The following is an 18,989-nucleotide window of genomic DNA, read 5'->3' on the forward strand; positions in this document are numbered from 1 at the left end:
CGTGTCCTCGCGCAGTATGTCTCGCCACGTCACAGCGTCGTCGGATCGACCTCAAACACTGTCTCGGTGCCAGAGCATAGCTTACACTCAACGCCAATGTTGCCACAGGCCACTGAAAAAAAAATACTAGTGAATTTCTTGCTTTAGGAATGAATAGGTTTTTTATTCAGGCGAAATAGGCTTTCTTCTTTAACGAATTTTTTTGCCAACACCCACCCACTGCTTACTGTTCAACAAAATCTGATACATGCGAAGCAGCAACACAATACCAGCACTTCCAAAATGATTGGCGCAGTGTATGGTTTGAAAAACCACTCGACGCACAAGGAATCTGGAACACCACAACTATTAAAAAAGACGCCCTGTTCCAAGATTGAAACCAGTTTAGAAGGGTCTCAAATGAACTCTGATACTTGATATCAGAATGGGTGGAAGGGAAGGGGGTAAACAAATGACCAACGGTAAGTCAGGTGCAGTGTTGCCAACTTTTTTCGAGCGTGTCCCTAAAGTGAGACAAAGGAGTCGCTAAATGTTCACTAAAGTTTGCCCCACCGTCTCTAAACCTATCGAGTGAACTTTATAAAATGTAGGCGTTTTTTGAACACTACAATAAATATTAACATGACGTAAAGCATCTACTAAAACATCTCAAGTTTGTCTATACTCGCGGACAACATTGTGTAGAATTGAAGGGAAAGCTACGGGGGGGTGGCTGCTGCACATGTGTTACGGCGCCAAGCAGTCCGCCAGCGTTTGACACGACTTTGGTTGCTCGGAACAAACGCTGAATCGACGCAGTTTCACGTGCGCCGGTTTCGCGTTTGCCCAGAGGCGGAAGGGAAAGTCGCGAAATAAGTAAACTTTCACATTCAGTGGTGTGTTTTATCTTATTTAACTGTTGCTAATAAGGTGTTTATGTTTTCTCTTCCCCAGCTTAAACTAATACGGATGAAAACACGGGACTTCTTTCGGAAGCGCTCTCACTTGTGCGTGATTTGCCTGCGTAGCTTTCCCTTCATTGCCACAGAAAGGTCAGGAGCATAGAGTTTCTAAATAGATACCCTAGAGGGAAATGTGGCGCTAGTGTCTACGGGGGCTCTCCTGAGCGTTGCCTCAACCTACATGGGAATGATGGAAAGTACAGGCTTCGGATTGACTTCGATCTTTAGACCAGCGGCGTTTGCTTGCGGCGCAATAAACGAAGCTATACTCAAATATTATCGCGCAAAATCAAATTTTATTTCTGCAGCATCTTATATAATGCACAACACATTGCATAAACTTTGTATGACTGAGATTGAAGCGCGGTTTACCACCAGGGCACACTAGGCTACGCATTATTCTGCAAATCTGTTCCCGTTTTAGCGCCAGAGAATAATTATTTATTCATTTTAGAACAGCAATAACAACCGTGCATGTAATTATATAAAAATAGTCATCAAGTATTTATGGAAATAAATTTTTGTAGTGGGAGAAAGTTTTGCGCCTTTGAGAGGTATGCTACAAGTGTCGTCTGCTACGACGCCTGCTCGCTGCGAACGCGAGACTTTTTCTCGCAGATGACAAAGCATTTGCGAGCTCTCTCGCTCTTTCGAAAGGCTGTGTTGGCTTTCACGATTGCTGAACGTCTTCAAGTACCTTTAAGCACATCTGCTGCAGTGCTAGCTAGGACGCTTATGGCCTCCTGCGAGTATGTCATCATATTTTCTATCGACGCACCGCTTCTGAAGCGTGCGCCAGCAGCTATTATGGCGTGGCTTTGCACTTGCCAATTTTGCGACAGCAGACTGCAGCCACGTAGCAGCAACCAGTAAGTTTGTGTTCTCAAATGTCCTGAAACACACATTTCAATGAGCACATCAACCAGCAATGCGCAATGAAGCCCTCAATCAAATTTGATTGTCAAGGCAAATTCGATTGAGACATGCACAAGCACAACTGTGCATGTCTTGCGTCAGTTTTTGCTCTTCTGAAGCTTCATGAAGCACGTAACGCTACAGCGCCAGCCTAACACATTTAACAAACCAAGGTCCAAACGGTCAAAACACGTTCTTTCAACGTTTACGATGCCATCGCTTTCTCGTCAGGGCTTCGACACCACACCGCGACACAAACATCGTTCCAGCTGCTGGCCCCGCGCGCTGTCGCCACTTCGAGCAACCGAAAAAAGGCAGAGAGCGTTGCGTCGCACTGCGGGTTACAGCAGTTGCGCTTAGAACGAAACCAAAACTGCAAAAAAAAAAATACCCGTAGACTAGTTCGCCAGTCAACGAAATACGAATCCGCAGCCTGTACTTCCCATCATAACCATGCTAGTTGAGCGATCGAAGCGCGAGATAGTTATGGTAATATGAAACTCTATGGTCAGGAGTAACCAGTGAATTTTATAGCAGGGTGTAACTGCGGCCTGTTACTTTATTAATGTACTTTAGAAAAAAGTCTGCCTCATGACAGCTGTAATACGGCGTTTACCTCCATATTTTAAGACCCCAAATCTAGAAGGGATCGAAGGAACGCGGGTCGCCTGATTTTCGTATGCATGGCTGCAACCTCTTTATAGTTTTCGATGCTCCTGATAGAAGAACTAAATTATGCGACACGACTTTCGTCATATGCCAACGGCAATTACGTGACACTTATACAGATCAAATACTGTCTTTCCGCTCATTGATCGATCTGAAAGCTCCGTGCAGTATTGATTTGTTCGAAAGTCGTGCACAGAAACGGAGGCGGTGCGTTCAAATTTGCGTGAGTGGGCCCAGTCGCTCTAATATGTACGCCTTTCTACAGTTGATATGTTTTTTTATTCAACTGCTGCGTTCTAAACCTCACCAAAAGATTTACTGCAGTAAGATTTGGTAATTTATTTTACTGCTACGCTTGCGAATGTCCACCGATCGAACATATACTTCGTAAAAATGCAGTATCCGCCGCGTTAAGACGCTTCTAATTGGTCTCATACACAACAAACAATAAAGCAAAAAAAATTTTTTTTAACGGGATATATGGGATCACAGGACTGAGAAAGGATAGCTCGATGGGGTTGCAAGAAAAGGCTGAATGGAAAGAGAGAGAAGAACAACATAACAGCGCCTTGACAAGCTTCTTTTTTTTTTCTTTTTTTTTTGCAGATGAACCGTATACGTTGTCAACGCTGCTTCAGCGTAAGTTGTGTTGATAAGCATCCACATATCGTCCAGTGCAACAAACAATATGCATGACGCTCTTGCTTTTCAACCACAGCAGAATCCAACCGTGTCGCCACCGTCCTGGTCAGCACCAATATCAGCTTTTCCTTTTGCTTGAAGTACTATCACGCAGTTGCAACACGAAGCCAGCGGTTTTTTATATATATAAAAAAAGAAAAAAATCTGAAGGACTGTACGTTGGCGCCAATCAGCTAACTAAATACCAGTGTTAGGAGGGACGTTTATTTCATCAATTTTTCGTACGTAGGCGCCGCCGTGTACGGCGAACTCCCTGTTGCAACTCATATTGAGCGCGATATTACGTGTAAATGTCGCTTCTCCTATCATGTCAAAAGGCATGAGATTTGCCACGGTGGCTCTGGGGCTGTATATGTGTATATACGTAGCACTGCTATTCAGCCCAATGTCGCGGGTACGTGTCCCCTTGAGACAGAATGCCGAGCAGTCAAAATTGTTTCATTGCACGTCACTACCCCTTTCCTTACATGAACCATGCTACCCGCTGTGGTTGCTTAGTGGCTACGGTGTTGGGCTGCTAAGCACGAGGTCGCGGGATCGAATCCCGGCCACAGCGGCCGCATTTCAATGAGGCCGAAATGCGAAAACGCCCGTGTTTTAGGTGCACGCTAAAGAAGCCCAGGTGGTCCAAATTTCAGGAGTTCCCCTTACTGCGTGCCTCATAATCAGATCGTGATTTTGGCACGTAAAATCCCAGAATTCAATTCTTTTTTTTTAATTTAGAGACCATGCTCTGTAACGATTCGCTACGTTTTCGATTCTTATCACCTTTCGCTGTTATGTAGCTTGCATGGCGGCACACCTTCGTTACTCTGGTATTGGCCACTCGCCGCGTGTACGTGACAGGCAAAAATTTCAATTCTGGCTTATTACGAGCCAACACCACGAACAGATTATGAGGCGCGCCGTAGTGTGGGACTCCGTATTAATTTTGACCACCTGGGGTTCTTTACCGTGCGCATAATGCACGGTACACGGGCTTTTCTACATTTCGCCCCCATCGAAACGCGGCCGCCGCGGCCGGGATTCGATCCCGCGCCCTCGGGCTTAGCGGGGCAAACGCCACAGCCATTACGCCACCACTGCGGATGGTCGGTGACAGGAAATGAATCCTTAAATAATACAGCCCCAGATATCGGTCTTTATTTTAATAGGTTGAAAAGACAATCGAAAAAAGCAAGGCAATGAAAATTGAATTGTCTAGCGGCTAGCACACATGCTTTTCCTGTTGTTTGTACCGTACAAAAAATGTGTATGTATACAGCGAACTTGTCGTGTGACCAGGCGAACGAAAAATGTGTGCGAACATCAAAATATGGCAGTGATACATGTGGTTTGTTGTCATAGTAGTAATGATGAATAGCAATTCCTAAGCCTCATGTGCTGGTTGCAGCATCAGCAGTTTCTGTTGCAGCATGTCATGCATTACCCTGTGATCCACCTTAATGGAATAATGCAAGGGAAAATAAAGAAAAAAGGTCTAAATCCAAACTGAAATGAAGCAGTATATAATCTTGCACAGCCCAAGCTGCTATAATGCATTCCTAGTAAAATGCCCATCTGTTCACAACAAATGTCCAAGTTAAGTCCTGCAATGAATGTCCGCTTCGTTCTCTGCATTCCATGTCATGTGTCAGCAGCAAATGCAAACTGGCCTCTGAAGCTGCCCCTTCTCGTTGCTGAGACCCCCATGCCAGCATAATTTTTCTTTTACACCAATGACTTCATGGAAGCAAACACGTATAAGAATAAAAAGTAGAGTGACAAAATGCGAGACAGTGCAATAACAAAGAAAACAAATACACAGAAGCTACCTTTAACACCCAAATTACATGCCTAAGGGCCAATCACCACTACGGCACAACTGATTTTAACAACACAGTGCAAGTCAACAAAGCAGTGTGATCCTTTTAACTGATGCTGTGTACATCACTCCATTCCAAAACTGCGTATGCTTTTCGTGGTGTTCATTATAAACTGTGCATGTAAAAGACAGAAAATGGTTTGCAGTTCCTGCAGAAAATGCGATGTCAGTATTGCCTATCTGTCCTCCAAACAGCACCCCTTTCCATTTTTTTTCCCCGACTGCACTTCTTTTCAGTTTCATAAAGCTTTTAGATAGTAGACAATGCTCAAGAATCACTGAACATTATGTTGTCTCCTGCGTTCTTTGTAAAACATTTCTACAACATGTTGCATGTATAAGAATTGCCAGCTACAGACAACTGTATCATAAGAACTAAAGCAGAGCTTTAAACTTGAGGTATGTTTTTCTGGCACATGGCACCTCTATGCAAAATATTGGGCTATTCGAATATCGAAATATCAAACTGTAAAACAATATAGCATCAGAACAGAGTGAAAATGTGAAAGATAATACGATTGCTGATTTTTTATTACAGTTAAATCCTCACAATTTTTGCAATTACCTTTAGTTTTGGGTAATGAATGAAGCAGACAAATTTCACAGACACTCAGTTACGTGCATAATGTTACCTTTCATTGCAAACACAGCACCAACTACAATAATGCTCAGAGACAATTAAACTGTAGTGCTATTCAGCTAAATTTTGTGGGTTTGTGCAGATGCAAAAGCATCTGTGTACATGCATTTTGGGTAGAGGTTAAAGAATGTACTATGGTGAATACAAAGCATTTCCTTCAAACATCTAAGGCTTACCAGGTTCACAACTTTAATTTGTTATTGTGAACAATTCTTGTTCTAAATATTTGTGCACAATGTTATTTTGCATTATATAAATCTGGAAGCTCTCCGTCTCTGCTAAATGAAGACATAGTGCCTTTCTGAGCAGTCATGCTGAATATCTGCTGTGCCCTGGCCATACGCATGGAAGAGGACACTTATTACCACCAGTGCAACTCATCCCCTGGTTAAATGAAACATATACAGGTTGCACTTTTTTCGCTCTCTCTTCGAATGCATTCTTTTAGGTTGTGCACCATTTAGTAGATGTAATAAGAAAATTAAGGCACAGCGTGTGGCCCCCTGATTGTGAGTGTTGCCTAACTGACCCTGTCATTTCTTGTAGATAATGGAAATGGTAAAAGTGCAAGGCAAGAAGTGCCACCTTGTTTTTTATGGCTGATGAAAGAACAAACAGTTCCTTGGACCCACTGATCCACATAACCTTGATCAAGTTATTATATAGCAGCCTGTAGTAACATGAAGAAATTGCTTATGATGTGAAAAGAGCAGCTATCAATGTCAGCTGTCAATGATACCTGTAATGCCAGTCTTCCTATATGCACCTGATGAATGTACACAGACAAGCAACATCAGATGCCCTTGTACAGCATGCAAAAAAATTGATGGAGTTTTTCTCTGCAATGTTGCATATACTAGGCTATGAGGGATGCCACAGTCGATTCAAATGCACACTTGTACACATGCACACTTACGCATAAGACTACTAAAACGCATCAAGTATAATTAAGTTCAATCTTATAGCGTGAAAGGAAAGCAAAACGACGTCAGTAGGAATTTCGATTGGCAAGTATGCCCTAAACAGATCAGAAAAGTTGTTACGAATGTGAAATCACCCACTTGTAATACATGGACTCACCAATTTGGCTGTGGTCGTCGACAAGGATGATTTCCCTCAGCATGCGACGGGGGGTGCGATTTATCACGCTGTACACAGTTCTCAGGAGCGCCGAGAAGAGTTCGTCGGTAAAAATGATCACCACGGAAGCGGTGGGGAGTCTCTCAACGTCATAGTTCGCCCTCCGGCAGCTGCGGAAGAGAGAAGCAGGAAAACAGGGCAGGTGACATTCGATAACGGTGTCAGCGACGCCGCGTTCACATCCTGCCCAAGGTGATCCCGATCAAGTTACGCAACGGTGACGCCAACAATACAGAATTAAGTCCGAGTAGTAACAAGAAGCATCGAGTGTCCTGCTGGCGGACGCGTTATGTCGCAGGTACGACTACGTATCATCAAAGGGCCATTTGACACAGCCTTCCGTGCGGGCAACAGCTACGTACTGTACTAGTATTACCTGGGGACGTATTCTGAAACGTTCGCCGCGGCGAACTTTTCGCACTGGCCACGCCTCCGCCGTAGCGGCGCGCGCTGAATGGCTGCTTTGACAAAACCGGAAATTCAGGTGGCGCAAGTGAATTTCCGGTTTTGTCAAAGCAGCCATTCAGCGCGCGCCGCAACGGCGGAGGCGTGGCCAGTGCGAAAAGTTCGCCGCGGCGAACGTTTCAGAATACGTCCCCTGTACTGCTACACCTCCTCGAGTCGCACAACACAGCTACACCGCCGCCAAATAGCAAACGCTCATCCCACGGACAGCACATGGTGTAATTGGAGAAAATATTACGTGAGAACGAACGGTGAATGAAGCTGAACGATCGAAATGAAATATTTTATCGGTCTTACTTTCCTACGTTCGAATGGTTGCGCGCGCGTCAGAGCAAACGCGAAGATCGCGGAATTCGCTCACCGGAAATCATTCAATGTACGCGGACGCCAATTAAACAGAAGTGACAAAGTTCAAATCCTACCTGCGGTGACGACGGTCACCCAGCGTCCTATTTAACGGTAAGCGGTCGCAAACGTAGGCGTTGAAGCCAGCTCTCGAGAATTCCTTGTCAGCCCTCTCTTTTTCGGAGCCCTTCAGGTTCACTCCCGCGCCGTCCTTGCCCCAGTCTTCAATGAACCTTCCGAAGAATTCCGTCTCGTCCGGGTCGTACACGTTCGGGAGCAGCGGGCTATCGTCGCCGTGGTAGCGCGGTGCTTGGGCCTTCTGCACCTCGGCGTCCCTCGCGGTGGCAGCCAGCTTTCCACGGTCATCGCCAGCTCCGGACTTCGGAGAAAGCCGTTCTCGGAAGACGATCCGATCGTCGAGGTGGTCATCGGAAGTGGTCCGGCTTCGAAGCAAAAGCACTGTGACCCCGGCGACTGCTAGCACCGAGAGGAGACGAACAAGAGTGGGTCGACGGCGCCGCGAGAAGAGCAGGGCCATCGTGCTCTACGCTGCCCGCGGCCCATCAAACTGCGAAGCCGAGGAACTGAGGCGACGCGCCGAGCCGCGACAGGTGTTCCCTCGTGTGGACGTAACGCGGCATTCTCAAGATCTTCGACATGACTACGAAAACACACGTGGCACACACCCAGCTGGCCGAGTGGAGCGAGCAGCGCGAAGCGTCAGTAGGAGCACGCGAGGGCAGCGACTCACTTGACATCGGCGGGAGCGAAAGTCAGCGCAGCACGCAGCGAGACAACCATGTTTTTTGCTGGCTGGACGAATGAATAACAGCCCCGCGGAAGCTCTCGTTTTCTTCGCATCGAGGTAGCAGCTTGCGCCATCTCTCGAAGTAAAATAAAATTTTTGTATTTCCCGCGTTTTTTTAAAAAAGTGTGTGATTCTCAAAGGCAGAAAATTGAAGAAGTGCAGACAAAAGCAACTGGAAGACGAATGCAATTCGACGGACACGTTGAAAATTAATATCTCGGAACTGGTGCTGTCCAGAGAACTCGTTCTAAGTGGATACGCCGTGCGAACTCAGCGGCTATAATTCGTAGATTGAAATATGAATTGTAAAGTAAATCATTAAAAAGTTAATCATCGTAATTACGTTAATTATTCAAATGCACATTTTCATTTCTCGTAGAAGTAATGGCCCCTCATCGAGTAGTTTAGATCAAGGGTTAGAATTGTGCTATCCGCCATAGGCAATCTTTTAAAAATTTGATGCAGCTAAATAAAACACCTTGTCGAATCCCGGCTGCCGTGGTCGGGATTCGATCCCGGTTCACGTGCGGAGACGATCGCGGAGGAAATTCAAAATAAATCAGAAAAAAATTTTGAAAAAAGTAGTACAGTACAAAATTCATGGGTTTCATTATAAACATGATATCAGAGGTTAAGGTTAGTTACAGGTTGAGTGACCGAAGTGTCTGGAATAATTATAATTAGATATCACTGAGACGACCGGGGACTAAATTCAATATAAATCAGTAATACGAACGAAATATAGAACACTACAAAATTCATGAATTTCATTATAGATATGATATCAGAGCATAAGTTTAGTTACAAGTTGAATTACTGAAGTGTGCGAAATAATTAGGATTAATTTGAAATCACTGAGACGACCGAAGATGAAATTCAAAATAAATTAGAAAAATAGTACAGTACAAAATTCATGCGATAGCAGAGCTTAAGTTTAGTTACAAGTTGAGTTACTGGTGGGTCCGTAATAATTATAATTAATTAGAAACCACTGATTAACGCACACCAAGGCACAGAATCCTAGACTTTAGAGACCCGCAACGTGAGCACGACTTCGGGGAAATTCCTGGAAACCCGGAAGTAGAAGCGGTAGTAATGACGTCACTAATGACGTCACACGCAAGAAGGTAGCATGATATTTAACCGGCTAATTAATGGAAAACATTTGCCTCCGAGTTCGGTTGGCGCGTTGCATTCGCCTAAAGTTAATCTAAAGGACACCAACGCCGAGGTGCGAATGACACTAAGACACACCTATAGTCGAAGATTAGGGTCGCCTACCATTTTTTTGTTTTAATTCTTACCCAAATTAAACATTTCCATACGACCGTACCCCTTCTCCTTAATCAACCCCCTATAACCGCTGGCTTCTCCTCCAGTTCTCCGTAATGGGTGAGCACAATTAAGAAAAAAGCAGGCAAACAAAAATGGTGGTCTTCAAGGTTGGAAAATGCCGTCGCAGTAAAGGAAGTATGGGGTTTTACATGCCAAAACCACTTTCTGATCATGAGGCACGCCTTAGTGGAGGACTCCGGAAATTTCGACCACCTGGGGTTCTTTAACGTGCACCTAAACCTACGTACACGGGTGTTCTCGCCCCCATCGAAATGCGGCCGCCGTGGCCAGAATTCGATCCCGCGACCTCGTGCTCAGCAGCCCAACACCATAGCCACTGAGCAACCACGGCCGGTTCGCAGTAAAGGAGTTGAGAACCGAAGGAATCGTGGAAGTCTGCCGTCGTTGCTTTTCTTTTTCTTTCTTTCTTTTTTTTCTTTGTAGCAAACCTATCCCTAAAAATCCCGAAGCTATGGCCTGACTGGAGGAGCCGAGATGAGAGCAAACATAATGCGCATAATGCGCAGGCAGTAGCGACGTCAGGCCTACAATTTTTCTTTATGTGCAAAAGTTCCACCTGCTTTAACTATAGCTGTGAGCCCTGTTGCCGCCAAAGAAACGAACTTCATTGCTTTTCCTAGATATCGTAGGTTTACACTCAGTCTCTGAGACTGAGTCAACAAAAAGCGAAGAAAGCGTAAGCATGAGGTTCGAAACAAGCGAGCGCTCTCTTTGACACAGTGGAGTAATCTGCTTATGGGATTACGGAATGAAAAGAGAGGTAGAAGGAAAAAAAAAAGCACTCAGCCACCACACGTGTGAAGGGGAACGTCAAAAGCACGCAAGCTTTCAACGAGTTAGCCACCAGACAGTAGAAGAAGGGCCAAGAACAGTTGACAAAAATTTGAACTTTAGCGGTAATGACAGACTGTTAGTGCGCACACACTCACGCCCGTTGACCACACAGTTATAAGAGTTTCAAGAGTTCACTGATCTTCAAGAAACGCAGGGATGATCTGTTAGCTTGTGCGCACACGTCTTCCGTTGCCACGGGCCCCATGATCGTCCGGGCCCCATGATCGTCCCCATGATCCTGTGAACAGCCCGTCGGCTAGCGTGTAGAAACCTCATTGTTTCACAACAGAGATAGAAAAGTACTGATGCATCGACCAGAGTAAGATCCAGTTGTCTAGCCTGCCAGGAGGTAAATGAATAGACAGACAGGAGAGTAGAAGAAAAATCCGCGGACAACCAAGCACTTCTTATGAGTTGTGAATGCGAATGCATTAGTGTCCAATTGAACGTATGTGGACGCCGCAGAATACAAGCGGGAAGGCTTCGCGGCGGTGGTCGTTGCGGCGGCTACCGGCACCAAGACAACGGCGGCGAGCGTGCGGTGCACGAACGCCACAGACGCTGAGGAGGTTGCCATCGCTCTGGCGATCACCGAGGCCGAGTGTCGCACCGTGCTCAGCGACTCGAGGAATGCCGTGCGCAACTTTGCCAAGGGGCGAATATGCGCGCCGGCGGCCGCCATCATCGGCAAGCTCCAATTTCAAGACCGCGGCAGCACCGTCCGTATCAAGTGGTTCCCGGCGCACGCTGGCGAGTGTGCATCCTCACCGAACCACAACGAGACGGCTCATTCGGCGGCACGAGCGCTTACTTTCCGTGCCCCCGAGAGTGACCGTTCCGTGTGGTGGTTCGAAACCAAGGACAGAGTGACCAGTTATGCCGAAGTAACTAAGTGTTACCGCTTAGCTCGACGGACAATGCCGCCTCCCCACCCGGCACTCAGTCGGGAGGAGGCCGTAATCCTAAGACAACTACAGACCGCGTCACTCCTCGCCCCCGCAACGCTGCACGTGCTTCACCCAGAGCTCTATCCGAGTGGGCTGTGCGGTGTTTGTGCAGCGGGTCCGGCGGACCAATGGCATATCATGTGGGACTGTGCCAGGTTCCCGACGGCAGCTACCTCCAGGACTTATCCGCCAGAACTACAAGGTGCACTGCAGTCTGCAGACAAGGAATCACAACTATGGGCCGTCCAGCAGGCCCGGGGTGCGCTCGAGAAGCACAAGCCTCATGACCCACTACAAACGGGCCCAACTGGGCTAGTGCAGAGTAGGGCATAACCCCGGGTCGACGCTTGGCCAGCGTCACGACACGTTAAATCGTCGTTTGCCGGCACTTCATTAAAGTTATTCCTATCCTATCCTATCCTGAACGCCGCTGAACGGTCCTTCGAGTTATGGACTCCTCGCGGTGAAGCGCGAGCGCGTTGAAACGCTTGGCCTACGCCTCCGTCATGCTACCTTGCTCGACTGCCATGGAATCTAATGGGGGAGCTCTCGATTAATCCGCGGTGGTTTTGGCGTCCCCGATTTCGTTCCGTCGTGCTTGGCAATGAAAATTTCGATCCAAGTAGCATGACGTCATAAAGCAGAGTGCACAAACCGGCTACCTAGAAGGCGCTGGTTTAGCCCAGTGGGCAAGAGACTCGGCTTTTGAGTGTGGGGTCGCAGGTTCGTAACTCGCTACCACCAACGAGGCAGCCCTCTCGAATTTACTGTTTTCATACATTAATTGCTTTATAGCGCTTAGCGAGGCGCAGCGCAGGATGAGAGAGCTTTCGCGGACAAGGAACGCGCGGATAACACAGGCTCCGAGAGTGAGGGTGACGTGGTGTCGCCAAGGTCGATCCAAATAGGTCGCAGAGCTTCGGGCGAAAAGCCGTTCAGTACAAATTGTCACCGACATTAGCAAGTGAGGGTTATGGGAGCAGCGATTGAAGCGCGACTACGTTTGGAGAGAACGAACATTGGGAAAGAAAAAAATCGTTTTTTTTTACTTCAAGCAAGACAGTTAGATTCATTCAACGAAAATAAAATTCCTGATCAATTTTAAATATTCCTTACGAGTCAAGAAAATACAAGTTTATTTAATTTTATTATTTTTAATACATTTCTCTGCAGCGCCCATCGTTACAGGGGGCGTTGACGCCACTATCACTCGCAATGCAATACACGTCTTGAAATGAGCAGTAAAGCGCGCTCGTAAAGTTCACCTGTTGATATACGCCCCACTCACCCATGCAAGTTGTGCTTTCTTGCTTGTCGAAGTTGGTCTCAATTTGGTGACGCGGGTAGCTTCATCGCTTCTCAACCTGTTCAGTCAAAAGTAGTGAGATTACGACCGCCAGATAATTGTGTAGTTCTTTTCGTGCGACTGCGCTGGCCGGCGGGCTGGGCATCCGACGATAGGATCAGCACTCTACATCTAAACCTTCCGTCGGCCTCCAAAGAAAGTATAGTCTGTGCAGGGGATGCTATTTCGACAACCGTACGGCTGGCCTTGTCCTGCATTGCTTTCCGCACTGAAAGCTCGAAACGCCCATCAAGTCTCGAATGGCTGGGCATTTGAATATATAGCTGCAAAGGCAAGCCAACAAAACAAATTTCACGCCTTCGAAAACAAAATGACGTCACTTCTGCTTTTAACGGCTATGGCGTCACATTATTTTTTTTTTCCGCCGGAAATGTTCCCTTCCCATACAGATGGCGCTGAGCCTCATGAACCGAAGATGAACCGCCATGTTTGGAACGTATTGGCTCCTATGGAAGGTTCGCTACCAGGTGTATTTACTTTGGTGTCGCTGTGAAGCCATCTCCACTCACGCAGCAGCAGGTGCTCCTTCTTGCCTACTTTGCTCCGTCGAGGCACAGCTCGTGACGTGGCGTCGCAGCCAATAGGAATTTAGGTGCTGTTTTTCGCTTATCCAGACGACAGACGCCGGCCTTTTCGCTCAACGGGCCGTTTCATGCTTTCACATAAAAATAAGTGCGAGCAATTGTTCTTTCAGTGCGAGTTTCAGTACGCCACAGCTGCTGCAAAACACACCAGAAGCAGTGATTCATGGCGGACTGAAGGAGTGGTAAGAATGGTAACAAGCGTGCTGTGTTGGTACCATGACAAACTAACTTGAACCCTGGAGATGAAAAGGCAAGGAGGGGAGAACAAGAAGATTCGTCAATTACGTGGAGCGGGATTGTAATGACGCCAGCGCTCTTACCCCCAACTTTTCCCCAATATTCACTGAAAATTCCGCAATAACATTCTCATCGGCGTTCCCCTCAATGTTACCTTGAACATGTAAGTACTGCGGGAAAACGGTGAAGACTATTGCCGTCATGGCGCCGGCAAGCGTAATGCGCTTGAGCTCTGTACGTGGTGATATTGGCCTATACTTGCATGCCTTCAAAGAGCGCAAGGACTGCCTGTGCAGATACTGTGCGATACTAGCGACTCCCCCAAATTTCAGCTTGCTTATCGACCAAAGCATGGTTATTGACAGATATGATCAAAAGTTTGGTCGCCACCGAGAAAGCTGCACGCGGTGCTATCCGTCATTCTGATAAGATATGGTCGAGCGTTCCTGCAGGTCACGCTCAGCTGCTTCCTAACAATTAAGTTTAATCATCGACGAGTTAGCAAGGGTAGAATTCGAAGTCGTTCCTTTATATGTAACGCAGTGTAAACGACAACAAGTGTCCATAGATAACTTCGTAATCTTCTTACTGTTAAGTCTGTTAAGTCAAACACATCCTGACTTGCTACTTGAACAAATGCGATGGTTGCTGCGCTCTATGAGACACTAGGACTATAGTCACCGTGAACTGCCTCAAGTGTGCGCGATATTTTGCGACTCGAGGGCACACCAAAAAAATTAATGTAAATTGAGGCACTGCACGTTCATTGATCAGCATGCTCTCGCAAATTACCGACCAACGTGCACTGGACAAAAGCGTCACGTACCTTCTTTGCTTTAAACAGTGACACCGCTGCATCGATGAAAGTGTCCGCACTGACGAAGCCTCGACTCGATCTCACCTCGAAAGCCTACCCTTTCAATTCTACTTTCGTGAATTAAAGCTGTGCATAAAGCTATTTCCAGATGGCACTTGACTATACAATCGCATAAATTAAGCTCAAACATTTTCACAAACTCTAGTCTAGGTTCCCTTGTTCTATACCACTGCTCCGTCTCTTGTCTGAACAAAGGACAACGTCAACAAACCGTATACTATGCTCCCCGCGAAGTCGTTGCATTTAAAATGTATGGATGCCAGCGTCTGACAGCCAACCATGCATATTACATTGCGGCCACCGTGCGCATAAGATATACGGTAGTGTCGCCTGACAAAGCATTCCAACTAGTGTTGCGCTGGTTCTAGCTTCGGGAAGCAACACATATAGGTGACGTCCAGTTTTTAGGAGGAGGAAAAATCTGGGTCATAGAATAATCGAAAGAGGATTGTAGTATCGGTGAGGTGAAAGCTTGGAACGTAAACCGTATACATTTTACCGCGGCAAGTGTCTATTCGACTATTAATTGGCCCGAATCATACTAAGCTCAGTAGCAATGTAAAAAATAAACAGCTTTCTTCTGACATCCGCCACCACCCTGTTTCAAAGGGAATACTCACACTATATCCATTCGTCCATCACGCATCGCATTTCGCTGTAGCCCTTAAGCAAGCTAGGCACATGCGCCTCCCGCAGCGTGGGTGAAAAATCACGCTCCAAAGCACAGCAATGAGCCGATGGCGCTTTCTTTTCCATATGCCGATAACAGCGAACCAAGAACACGCTTCGATGACATGGCGTTTCGCAATTTAGACATGGTCCGACTATTATATATATATATATATAATGGGATGAAGCACGTTACAAATCCGGAAATGAATAGTAGATAAAGCAAGCGAAGGCATTAGTTGGACATGCCAAATACAATGCAAGTCTGCGCTCATGTATGTCTTCATTCGTGATCGCTGCGGACATTCGCGCACTCTTTACGTCTGCCTGCATTACAGTCTCGGGAGAAGTACGTGTGTCGAGTCTCGAGCGCTACGTTTTATACAGTTCCTACTTTCCGAAGTCGTCGAGGCAGCGAAATAAGTTTTGATGTGGCTGCGCGCTATCCCTCTTCCTTTATATGCGTCTTTTACTCGCTGCATCTGTTTTCCATTATTTATTTATTCTAAGCAGTGCGCTGGCCTGGCCAATGAGACGGAATTCCAACCAAACCAGCTTAAACGCGGAATCGGTCGGTTACTTTCTACAGTGGGCTAAAGGGGTACAAGGTAGTGGTAGTAGTAGTAGTAGTAGTAGTAGTAGTAGTAGTAGTATACTGTAGCAACAGTAGCGTGTATCGCGCTCCAGACACAACTCAGAACAATTCCTTAAATACAAGCAAGTAGCAGAACTTAAGTCACTGGACCGTAAATGCCGACCGAATGAACCGTACAACCGTCCATTTAATATTGCCGAGATGGGAGCCGCCTTGAGCGTATGTAGGATCTCTGCACTAGAAGCTGACAGAATGATGTATGACATGATTAAAAGCCTACACAACGACACACAGACGACACTTATTTGGGATGCTGGATACCTCCCATCCACATGGAAAGAAGCTATCGTAGTCTTGAGACAGGGCAAAGACAAACCCGACGTATCAAGTTACCGCGCGACAGCACTGGCACGTTGTTTATGCAAACTATTAAAAATGATTAGACGCAGAATCTCTTGGGGGGGGGGGGGTATGTAAATTATGCATAAGCATTTGCTACTAATCACATGCTGTTTCGTCGTCGTATGCAGCTGTATTTGGTATAATTGCGCGAAACACTGCGAAATAACCGTAAAACGCAGAAGCGCTTCAAAGAAAAAAAGATAATGAAGAAAAAAAAATAAGTCGTCGTCTTTTACGTTTTCTTTATCTCAACAAAATGCTTGACCCTTATCGGCGCAGTTTCAGGGAGAGTCAGTCGACTATACCGTACATACATTTATTTATTTATTTATCTATTTATTTATTTATTTATTTATTTATTTATTTATTTATTTATTTATTTATTTATTTATTTATTTATTTATTTATTTATTTATTTATTTGTACATACTGTCAAAACAACAGTGGGGCTACCGATTAACACCCCGGATAACAAATTAATGAAACTGGGGCTCCACAACACAATAGACGAGATAATTGAAGCTCAGCAAATTGCCCACAGAGAGAGGCTCTCTGGAACAAGGCCAGGTAGAGCAATACTAGAAGAGGTAGGATGGTGCCCAACCGAATCCAAAATTTCAGGTGAAGGCACAGTAGAACTAAAAGATAGCATAAGAGAGATAATCAAGACGACTCCTTTGCCCAGAAATATGCACCCAGTGCACAACCTGGAAAGACGAAAGGCAAGAGCCAAAGCTCTCCTGCAAGAGATAGAACACGACAGAGAACATGCGGCATTTGTAGATGCTGCGTGGGTCAGAGGAAAGAAAGCCTTTACGGCAGTAGTAGTAGATGCAGATGGTCTCACTCGGGATGCTATTACAATCATGACTAAAGACACGACAGTCGCGGAACAAGTAGCGATAGCATTGGCTTTAAGGAATATTAAGTGGACGAAGATTTACAGCGACTCTAAGATGGCTATTAGACACTTTACCAATGGCTTTGTAACCAAAAGGGCTGCCCAGCTGATCGGTGAGTTGGACAGCCAAGAGATCGAAATCCACTGGTTTCCTGCGCACATGGGGTCTGTCGATCCATCTCGGAAGAATTTAAACGAGATGGCTAACGCAGCTGCACGAGGGCTTACTATCCGTGCACTACGCGACCAGGACCTTAATAATATACAGGTGGAGAACAGGGACCAATTACTTACATATAATGAAATCGCAAGGCATTACTACATGAACAGAAGGGAATTCCCAGTGCCACACGCTAAGCTCAATAGAGCTCAAGCGGTGACTCTGAGATTGTCGCAAACAAGAACTTATCCAAGTCCAAACTTTATTAACAAGATATATCCTGAAAGAGAGATACCAATCAATTGCGAGAAGTGTAATGGCATCATTACTCTGGATCACATGCTTTGGCAGTGTCCTGTGACTTTCACAGACTGTGACAAGGAGAGAGACTGGTGGCAGCGAGTCCTACACAGTGGAGTTCTTTCTGATCAAGTACAGGCCGTCCAGAAGGCCCATGATACGGCGGTAAGGTTAAACCTTACTGTCCCGACGTGGGAGCCGCCTGCGTCAACCTAAGGGTTGATCTTCAGGACATTAAATAAAGTTCATCATACCATACCATACCATACCATACCATACCATACATACTGCAGCCCGAGCGGGCTATTGCAGGAGTGGGTATGAAAGGCAGAGAAAATGAAAATAGTAAACAATACAGGCCCAATACGAACAATACAAACAAACACAAACCAAAACTATTCAATGGCCGCCAAGAATAAGTTTAAAGGAAGAGAACGAGTAGCACCAGGCAAGGAATTCCAGTACTCGATTGCACGGGGAAATAAACTGTATTTAAATGTGTCCGTATGGGCGAAATAAGGTGAGATGTTTAGGTTATGGTGACTTCGAGTATTAGATGGTTTCGCAGGAGTTAGGTAGTTATCCGAAGATATACGGCAAGAAGAGTTAATAACGCAATACAAAAACTTTAGTGATTCCGTGCGTCGGCGATCTGAGAGCGGTTCTAAGCCTAGGGATGAAAGCGCGGTATACGGAGAAAAATCCCTATCGTGCCTACGACATATGAAGCGGATCGCTTTCTTTTGGATGGCCTCAATTTGATTAATGTGGCACTGTTTGTGTGGATTCCAGACGGGAGAAGCATAATCGAGTATAGGCCGGATTAGTGATTTATACATGAGTAGTTTAGTATCTCTTGGGGCTGTGGTCAGCGTCCGTGCTCGTTCGTGCTCGGAGTGCTCGTTGAGTCAAACATTCGCAACGCCTTTGTCCATAAGCACTTCTTTCCTTTCCATATTCTTAGATGTGGGAAAGGCATACGACAGAAGTTGGCGATACGGGATTTCAGTAGACTTCTCAGAAATGGGAATTCGAGGCAATATGCTTAATGTAATTGAAAGTTACTTATCACACCAGGCTGCAGCAAGTCCAAGGCAACATGCAGCTTCCGTACGTTGTTAAAACGCACGTTTGGGCGAGTTGGTAAGCCATATTTGAAACAAAACAGCGCGGTTTTGACGGGGACAGCAGGGAGAACGACAAGGACGAGCGATGACTTGCAACTGGCTTGCAACTTGCCAGTTGCAAGTCAGCGCTTGTCCGTGTCGTTCT

At 46.0% G+C, this 18,989-nt stretch overlaps 1 protein-coding gene across 2 annotated transcripts in view; it reads right to left on the reverse strand.

Annotated features, from left to right (window-relative positions):
• LOC139054596 (polypeptide N-acetylgalactosaminyltransferase 1-like) overlaps positions 1–8,495 on the reverse strand; it is a 51,973-nt gene extending 43,478 nt beyond the window's left edge. For both annotated transcript variants that reach the window (XM_070531831.1, XM_070531830.1), the window contains exons 1-2: positions 7,759–8,495; positions 6,812–6,981 (exon numbers count right to left, since the gene is read on the reverse strand). In XM_070531831.1, the coding sequence (XP_070387932.1) occupies positions 6,812–6,981; positions 7,759–8,219 (631 nt within the window). In that variant the 5' untranslated portion in view covers positions 8,220–8,495. The remainder of the gene's footprint in view (positions 1–6,811; positions 6,982–7,758) is intronic.
• Positions 8,496–18,989: the final 10,494 nt, after the last annotated feature.

This window comes from Dermacentor albipictus, chromosome 1 (genome assembly GCF_038994185.2).
Source record: "Dermacentor albipictus isolate Rhodes 1998 colony chromosome 1, USDA_Dalb.pri_finalv2, whole genome shotgun sequence".
NCBI lineage: Eukaryota > Metazoa > Arthropoda > Arachnida > Ixodida > Ixodidae > Dermacentor > Dermacentor albipictus.